Source organism: Protopterus annectens, chromosome 13.part0 (genome assembly GCF_019279795.1).
Source record: "Protopterus annectens isolate FY-2018-M chromosome 13.part0, PAN1.0, whole genome shotgun sequence".
In the NCBI taxonomy this organism is placed as follows: Eukaryota; Metazoa; Chordata; order Ceratodontiformes; family Protopteridae; genus Protopterus; species Protopterus annectens.
The window spans coordinates 1,052,232,262-1,052,242,488 of NC_056747.1; the positions used below are offsets into that span (position 1 = coordinate 1,052,232,262).

The 10,227-nt window shown below is 37.1% G+C and overlaps 1 protein-coding gene across 1 annotated transcript; it reads right to left on the minus strand.

Moving 5' to 3' along the window:
- Positions 1-1,061: 1,061 nt before the first annotated feature.
- On the minus strand, positions 1,062-5,207 carry NEUROD2 (neuronal differentiation 2). Its single transcript, XM_044055048.1, has 2 exons — positions 5,088-5,207; positions 1,062-3,629 (listed from the first exon to the last, which is right to left on the minus strand). Exon 2 carries the CDS (start codon positions 3,622-3,624, stop codon positions 2,533-2,535), a length of 1,092 nt encoding a protein of 363 aa, XP_043910983.1. The 5' UTR covers positions 3,625-3,629; positions 5,088-5,207; the 3' UTR covers positions 1,062-2,532.
- Between the last annotated feature and the right edge of the window lie 5,020 nt (positions 5,208-10,227).

Consider the following 10,227-nt stretch of genomic DNA (forward strand, 5'->3'; position numbering starts at 1 on the left):
AAGACTAATAAAATACATAACAGCCCTCAATCACTGAGTTTTCCCATAATATCTAATTACCTACTAACCTGTCCATTTTCTAAGATATATGTTCACCCATTACTCTATCCATATATCTCCCTATTACACACCCACACAGTTTCCTTTTCACCTGAACAGATGGAGAGTATATTTTACAGCTTTTTTACATGTTTCTATGCATAGTATTGTATTAAAAGACCAAATATGAGCTGTGTGTGTGTGTGTGTGTGTGCGTGTGTGTCTGTCGGTGTGCGCGCGTGTGTAGGGGATGCCACACTGTCTCATTCAATATAATTCTTTCTCTTCTCTTGCTCTCTGAATATGATTACCCATTTCCTTTTGTCTACCTAACTAACAAGCTAATCATCTACTGTGTATGCACTTATAACTGCATTCTGAAGCTCTGTAGTAGCATTTTCCTTCCTGAACCTGTACTGTAAGATGATTTGAAATTCCCAGTTTGTTTATTTGAAAAAGTCAGAAAAGTCTCATTTCTGCAGACATCACTTTACCCTTGTAGAAACTGTGACTAAGTTACCTTTTTTTTATCAGGTTGCTGCTGAGTGTTGGCATTAGGTATTGATGGAATACAACATGGAATCTTGGGTAGATGACCTGCATAACTGTTACAGAACACAGCAGATGTGTAGGACTCAGCATATGTTTAAATATTTTACAATTTATAGTTTAGTGTATGTTAACTGTATGACAAAGACTGCAATCATATCATACTTATATATAGGGAAAGAATTGTGCACGCCAACATTTGTGCCATTTAGCTACATGAATAGTCACATCCTATGAACAGCCACTAAGAAACATAACTTCTCTAAATATGTTTACATTAGGCCTTAATCAGATATTTTCTTTGCAATCCCAGCTTAGGACAGTGTGTGTGTGTGTGTGTGTGTGTGTGTGTGTGTGTGTGTGTGTGTGTGTGTGTGTGTGTGTGTGTGTCAGAGAGAGAGAGAATGTATAAACAACATACAGGCATATACATATGTCAACAATTAGAAGACAAATTATTAGACATCAGAAAATGTCAGAACTGCATTGATTTATTATCACATGAACAGAAAAAGAAACATTTGTGCAAGAAACAATATAAGATGTCAAAATTAAAAAGACACTTTCAGCAAATCTTGTAGATTTTTGTGGGAAGGATTTCACAAACATTTAAGAGATTGTACTTTTCTTGCATATTAGTTTACATAAACATTTTCACAGCCTCAAAATGTAACCTATATAGATACAAAAAGCACTTCTGGTGTCCAACTGTATGCTTTCACTTGATCTGTATGATTTTAAAACCTTATCAGGAGAATACTCATCCACAATGCTGGTATAATATGTGGTTATAAGAAGTGAATTTGTTTAAATAAGACACAAAGTTCACTTAATTTATAAATCCATATAAAATCCATAGACAAAAATACTCATCAAAACAACTACACAAGCAATATCTGGGGATGCCCTAATCTGGAAAAAATGCAAGGTAAACATATTATAAAAATTGTTGAGTTCATATGGGATGTCTTTGAACATTCCACACAAATGTGAAAAGCATCAGGATAGTAAAAGTTGTGTTATAGTGACCTAATATTACCACATTTACTATTTGCATATTTGTGAATTACCATGCATTACACAATGAACTGCAATGTATTCCATTTTTTTTTTTCAAAATAGAAAATGCTATGGCACATACATAAAAAAATAGTGTTGTACATACATGGACCAAAACAAAATTAAGTGATTGTAAGTACAGAAAAATTAAACGCTCTCTCACGTTCATTCAAAAAGTGCACAATTTAACCTTTGCAAGTTGCTTGGTCCTTATATTATTCTCCACCTGGATTTTCTATGTTAAATATCTACTTGCATAGATTTTCCTTGTCTTTTATTGCTTTGCCATGTTACCATACTGCATTAACTGTTACATGTACTGGATCTCAATCAGATTTCATCATTTTAATTATTTTAATATAGCGGTACTAGCTGCAGTAATTTTCTAAGAATTTTCAGAACAACTGTGACATTTTAAAAGTATTCCTGTAGCTTGTACAAGAAAAAATATTTGACATCTTCACAATTTGTGTAACATTTTTTTCTAAATTATGAAACACACCCATTTAATTTTCATATCCAGAAAAGTCATTTTTGATTTTATCTTAATTTAACAGTTTTGCAAACTGGTCTGCAATTATTAGTTTAGCCAGGTTTCCTTATAACTGGGAAATATTAAATATGAAAAATAACTCCGCTCTGAAAGGTCTGTTACAACATTTTGTATTCATAGTGCATTCGCCAATTACTGGTTAGATCAATTTATATCGTTTAACATTAAAACCAACTGACCCACGTTATTCTTAGAGTAAACTGACTTTTGAAAGGCTGTTAAATTCCGACATTGTGGCAAAACATGTTACAAGAAGACAGCACAACTCTGAAAACATTTATCTAAAACATGGATAACTACAATGTGCAAAACGTAAGTCAGTGCTTGAAAGGTTAATTATGGAAAAATGCATTTAGTTCCTCATACATCGGGGCCCTATCATGATGAAGATGCATATCATAAGGCAGTATATTTTCTGAATGGACTCCACTGCGCATACTGGAGGAGCTAAAGACCAAGTTGTGCCCAGAGGGTCGGGAGCTTGGTAGCGAAGAGTAGTGCATAGAGTAGTGGTAGTTCTTGTCGTGATCTGGGGACGAGTCTTGCTTCAGGGAGAAATTCCCATTAATGCACAGTGGTGGGCTCAGGGGAGCGTCATACTCTGAACTGTTGTAATCGGGAGATGCATTTCCATAGATGGAGTCATAGGTGCCACAGTAGGCGTGTGTCCTCAGGGCATGAGTGCTAGCCATGGTGCTGGACTGGCACTGTGCACTTGATAACCTGGAGCAGGGATAGGAATAAGGATGCATCGCAAATGATGAATTAGGGCCGTGGTACCGTCCAGCGTCCTGGCCTTGCTCAGTTAAGAAATTCCTAGAGTTGAGCTGAAGACAGCCAGCTACCAAATTAGTTGTTGGTTGAGATAAACCTTTGCATAATGTTTGAACATAGGACACCAGATCTGGTCTTTTTCCAGAGCGAAGGATCTCAGACAGCGCCCAGATATAATTTTTGGCCAGTCTCAAAGTTTCAATTTTAGATAATTTCTGAGTCTTAGAGTAACAAGGGACGACTTTGCGCAGATTGTCCAGGGCCGAATTCAAATCATGCATGCGATTCCTTTCTCTGGCATTTGCCTTCTGACGCCTAAGCTTTGACCGTTCCATCCTGGCCTTGGTCATTTTTCTTTTCTTAGGTCCTCGTTTTTTAGGTCTTTCTCCTTCTGTTTCATCAGCTCCATCTTCGTCGTCCTCTTCGTCTTCTTCTTCCGCTCCAAGATCTCCATCTTCCTTGCTTGCGCTCAAGGGACCATCGATCTGAGCTTCTTGTATTTGACAGATTTTTCCTTTTCTTTCTTCTTTTACTTTAGGGACGTCATCATCCTCGTCTTCATCTTCATCATCATCACATTCATCAACCCAGTTAGCAAATTTCTGAACTTCTGGAATCAGGGACGTCTCACTGAATAGTCTAGTCAACATGTTTGCTAGAAAGATGTAAAAAAATGTGTAAGTAAAATATCAGCAGAAGTTATTCGAAAGATTACATTTAATAATATAAATACTTTTAGGCCAGGTTTAACTCTGAACAGGAAAATAGCAGAAAAACATAAAACATTTGAAATAGCATTGTTCCAATATTAAAATACACTCGCAAGAGAATAGTGTTTCTATATCACAACCCAATTTCGGTAAAATAAAGTACTACTTAGTAAGATTTTTTCCGAATAATCCACAGTAATTAAAATATCAGTTTCCAGCCTCAAGAGATAAGATAAAAGGTAAAAGGAAACAAATGAAAGGCTATTGTACACAGAAAGTGAATTTGATAGGAAAACATGTTGAATCAATTAACATTTGATTAAAATTAATTGACTTTCAATTTACTCATTAGTGCTGGTCTTTAGACGAAAGTCATTATTTTCAAAAATATCTGATACACTACATAACATTTAATTTTAAATTATTTTATACAGCACGTGGAATTTCAGTTATGCTCAATGCGTAGAAAATATTGTGCGAGTATACCTGATAGAATTACAACAATACTTCCAGTTCACTTAAATTAGCCTGAGTACAGATTTGATCAGTATCCCTAAGGTAATGCCCGGGGTAAAAATATGGTCTGAAATTAAATGCAAAGTGTTTCACTTAAAGTTTTAATTATATAAATAATATTTGAATTGTGAAAATGAATAACACACACACACACACTCTCTCTCTCTCTCTAACACACACACACACACACACACACACACACACACACACACACACGCATACACGGAAACGTGAGCGCGCTCCTTAAGGTTCACTACGGGGCACACTACAGACCCACCACTGAGAAATCGTCTAAGATAAAGAAATATTAAAATATACAGGCTACACTGCCCGATTTACTATCGATTCTAAGACTGTACCCTTTTTTAAATTCTGGAATATACTGAGAACTTTATGAGCGAGTTGCCACTCCATTTATAACGTGCCAACATAACCATTATAAATCTTAAGAAATATTCCAAATTAAATATATTGTTACATTCACGTGGCTGCACTTCATATCTTACAGTCTACTGTAAGACAAAACGTTAAAACTAAAATAATGCAGTTTTATATTTTGCATCCTTATTGTAGTAATCAGTATATGTTTATAAAGGTTTTATTTTGAGAAATGCCGATATGACTGACAGTTTTGCTTTATAACAGAGAATGCGTCTCTGTAAAACATTTTGTGGCGACAGCGAGAGAAGGAAGATTAAGAGATAATCAAAAACGCTGCGGCGGTTTTCTTTTATAATATCCAATTGGAAGATAGTTATATTCGATTCGAAATCCAAGTTACCTTTTTAATGATCGAGAGAGAAATGTATCTTAGTACAGTCGAAACAAGAATATTAAATGATTCTGCTTTTATGTGGCGCAAGTTTATGCCCCCTGCGACAACTTACCTCCAACAGTCTGCTGGCAGTATCCCTTATTTCATTGTTCCTATCATCTTCTGGGAGTAGGTTAGGGCTCCTCAAGGTGCTGCTGCTGCTTCTTCAGTGTGCTATCCAAAAGGAGGAGAGAGTGGCATCTCTACCAAGCAGGAGTACCAGCTCTGATGCCAGGCCATATGGTTGGCACGTCATTCGCAGGAGCCATCACATGAGAGCCAGTGATTGACATGCGCCTGCATTCGGGGAGATTTGCCTCCCTGGGGAAGGAGGACTCGCCATCTGTCACTCTGTGCTCAGAAAAAAATATCTAGATCTGCCTGCACACTGCAAAATGAAGTGAAGGCAGATAAACACACATATAGCTATAGATCTGTAGTTCTCCTCTTAATATTGTGTAGCTCAATATGATGAAAATATAATGAAGATAACATCTAATTATCTTAGGATATGAGGAGGGGTGGGGCGTGGGGCAAGCTAAACAGAAGTCTACAAGTCTTACACTGCAACGTTTTAATGTTTCATTGCTTGTGTACGTGTTTAAGGATTTGCACACCCTTAATGTCAATCTTTGGCCACCTAAAAGCGTGACTCAGTTAACAAACCAGTTAAGGTGCTTAGCCCCCAAAAATATAATGTGATATGTAAATAATGCACTGTACATGTAAAATATGAATGTCAAACAACATAAACGTTCAAATGCCAATTTGGCACTGTCTTCTTCATTATAGTTCTAGGACCAAGAAGCCACTTAGCCTAGACCTGTGTGCATGAGTACTCAAGGGCAAAACAATGCAATTAGAAACCATTCAGTGCGGGACGGACGGAGTAATAGAGTCTAAGCAAAAGGAATGTCTGCCTCCCTTACCATCAGATTACTTGAGAGGAAAAAAAAAAGAAAAGAAAACATTCAGTGTACTAGATTAATATTTTTGTCCCATTGTTTGTAATTTTATCACCCTGTGGTTAAAAAATGGAGACTTGCAGAAGCCCCACCCCCACACACCTATAAGAAAATTAGATTTCAGGTTCTGATGGTGGTAACCCCTAAAATAATTCTAAATCCAGTCCAGATGCCGAGGAGGAACATTAAAAAGGGTATCTGGATGATAAAGCATGTCTCGCAATAGCATCACTATCTATATCTATATTGAAGCATTTCAGTATTGTAAATTCTGCTTCATCGAACTTTTTCCTAGAGTTTTGTCCCCTTCCTCGCCAAATGCCATGTATTCATATAGATAGATAGACCAACAGATAGACTTGATTTGTTTGACTGAATTTGTGTACTGCAAAGTACCTAAATGAAAAATATATTCATTTTTTATAGCGTTGTATATTACTATCTTTTTAAATACTGCAAAACATTGTGCCTTTCCTACAGTACTGAGTAAATTCTATGTCTATGGCCTACATACACCCAGTTCTGTGCATCCTATACTTTAGAGACCACGGCTGTATCATTTCATTTGAAGGACGTAAGCCACTTAAAAGCTCTCTCATATGAAACAGACAGTTTCCATAAAACATCAGATGGTTCGTATTTCGGCGCAAAATCTGGACAGCTAGTCCGTACTATGAACTGGAGTGACTGCTGCACGGAAGATCCAGTGGCTGTAGCTCGGGGGTGGTTCCAGCTGACGGAATGTGCCAAGCAAAGGTGGAAGTTTTCCATTTTAACCTCCCAGAATATCTTACAGGCAACGCGAAGACATAGTAGTGATTTTGAGTTCTGACCGTAACTGCACTGGTATTAAGACACGCACACAGTATCTGAGGTAACACTAAATGCTACAGCTTTTGCAATACTTGGAGTACTAGTGGGCTGTAAGAACTAAATCCATTCACCCCGCAATACACTTGGAGGGGTAGGTAAATAAATCAACCGAGGACGTGCTGCGAGCAATTCAGCACTGGAACTAGGACAGCTCCACATTGCACCGACAGCGAACTGCTCCACTGAAGGTTGATGAGACGCCGGAGTAGAAAGGCCATAGTATTTACTCCACAGCCAGTGCTGATCTTAAAGTTAGTACCACCTTAGGAATAGCTGCTGCAAGTTCAGGAACTTTATTAAAAGGTGTGTATCTACGAAATATTGTACAAGCGTAATTTAACGTGGGCTTCCCCGGTGATGGGAGATGACCTTCTCTATGTAGATGAAGCAAGGAGCTTAAGAAAGACTGCGATAATCCGTGGCTGGATTCTTTCAGTTTCACGTAGGTTCAGGACTGTTAAGTGACTGTATTATTTATTTCGCAATACCTTTTAAAATAAATGTAATTTTTCTATCAGGTACCTATGTTGCATACTTATTTCTGATATTTGACTATTTTCTCTTCGATCAAGCACCTCACCCTTGTCAAGTGATTTGATAGTATTAAATAACTTAATCCCAAAGGTGGCATACATTTTTGAAGCCTGCCTTAACGTAACGTAATGCTGGAGTGGATATCAAATATAGTCATTTTATAAACTACAGCCTTTTTACGAAAGTCGTTTAGTTTAGTATTAAAGGTAGTTACTTAGGCATTTTTTCTTCTTTGCATAAAACTGACGCCTACAAGAAGTAAATAGCGTGTTACTGTAAACTCCAAACTTCAGTAATTACACACGAAATAAGCTCTTGACTGAAAATTCTTTTAACCCATTTGGCGAAGACCAGAGTATGAGATGCAAACTTCAGCAATGTTTTGTTATAGCTTAACGAAACAGAAATATAAATGTTCCCATTAAATAATACCCTATTTTTCATGCTTTGGATCATTTGCTTATTACTTTGACATCTGTATTATGTTCATTTCCGTGTGTGCTGCTTTAGAGCAGAACAGAATAACTTTCGGGTTGACACTTGTAATGGATGGTATGGAATAATACAAAGACGATATTATTTGGGAGAGATGTTAAAACAGTTGTAGAAAATGGTTAGCAAATTAACTTTTCTGAATACTCTGATGCTTGCGTGAAGTCTAGGATCAAGCTGCTAGTTACATACAGCATTGGGTTTGTAGTATTAAAAATTCTGAAAACTGCAACAGTATTTATAATGCGTTACACATAAATTAATAATACATAACAAACTAGAAGTTATGCATGGCTATTCTAGAAAAGAAAATAAGGCGGTCTAGGATGATTTTTATGTGTGAGGTAACTGGGTGCCCCCCGACGAATTCAATATATTGTTAAAATGTTTATATGTTTTTTATACTGTTCAGGCTCCACAAAAAAAAGGATCAGTTAGGAGTTGAAGTTTCGAAGAGTGTTTATAAGCGTTTACAACTGTACTCTGTCTCAGGCAGTAAAATAAAGCTGTACATTGAAAGTCTGATACTTTCATGAATGTCTTGGTCTTTTACTGCCCCCTCATAAAACGCACAAAAGTATAGTCCACCCTGCCTGCCCCACCTCATCTGTTTACATCAGTACTGTTAAATAATTCCAAAGTAGGTCTTTTTTTTTGGCATGGTAAATATGGGGCTAACATCCATTTTGTTGGGAATGGTTCATTTATCTATTATACAATTTTCACTGGCACATACATCTAGGAGCATAGAAAAAAGGTGCCGCTTGCCTGATATATTCCTTGTGTGCTTGTTAAAGATAGGATCAGCACTCCAGACAGGAGTCTTTGACTCTCAAAGGAAGTGAAGCATGTCCTTGTTGTACCCCTTTAGATCATATCAGGTGCTGTTCATGTACTTCATAAATCTTGAAGTAATACTACTATTACTACCACCACCACTAATAATAATAATAATAATACCCTAATAATATTAATTATAATAACAGTAACAATACTTGACTGCTGGACAGTTTATTACCCCAGTTACACCAAAGGAAAATGAGGTAAATTGTCTAAATGGAACAGAATAATAACTTGCTTGCATAAAACCATAAAGCAGTAATATATTGTTTCATATCACTGAATCATATAATACATAAAGCAAAGATTACATATGAATAAGGATGACTGAAGTGGGCTCCAAAAGTGCATTCTCTAAGGGTTATCTTAATGCAAGGATGAGTATGATGCTGTGGAAATGGTGCACATGAAGTCAAGGACAACAAAGAAAAAAAAAATAAAAGGACTAGAGAGATAATAAGTGGATGAAGTAGTAGGGAGATGTGAGTGAGCTGCAGACATAAAATGGGCTAAGACAGCATGGAGAAGAAAACAAGAGAACATCTGGAAAAAAAAAATATATATATATATATATATATATATATATATATAATGCACGATTAAAAGGAATGTGAGTTTAAAGATCAGGAAAGAAGACAGGGCATACATGTCAGATGGTGAAGTACTTTACAAGGTAAGCATGGAAAAATAAAGGCAAAAGTTATACAGGATGACAGTTGTACTGTTGATGTTGAAGGATAAAGCTCTGACAACAATCCAGGCAACCAGTGATCAATAAGCAGCTCAGCCTCTTGATTGCATGCAGGAGAGGATGGGCACACCCATCCTGGGAGGAGGAAGAGGTCTTGGCCAGTCTTAGTCACTGCTGTGAGACAAAATCCCTGCTGGAGGGCAAGGATGAAGTATTTCAGGCAGGTTTCAGTGAAGGCATGATGTTGCACATGGCTACCCATGCCATTGGTAGCCTTTGATGGCTGCATGTGTAGGAGCATGACACAAACTGTGGGAGGGTCATAGGCAGTCTCTATGGTGATGTAGGTGCTCATGTTACTACCCAAGGGAAAGGGAGGGCTTAGAACCATTTATGTAAAATGCTGTCGTGGCCAGGATAATGGTGAGAGTACCAAATTCCATGAAGTTTGGCCTGGATGATGGCACTTCTGGATGGTTCTCGCACTAGTGAATCTATAGAAGAAAAAGTTCTTTGCTCTCTAGCAAACAAATGGTCTTGAGTCTGCTGGAATAAGGCTTGATGACTGGCACACAGAGGGGGAACAGGAAATAGAAAAAAAGTAAAAATATATAAAAGGGTAAATGCTGAGATATACAAGGAGGGAAATAAGTTATTAGATATTTGAGAGCATGCAAACTTCATATATACAAGACCTGCATTGGACTAGGCAACCAAGGCAAGTCAGAAACGTAATACTTTTTAACAGACTAACCAAAAAGTTACAAACAAAAGTAACTTTTTGTTGCTCCATCTAAAGGTGTTAATGTGTCATATTT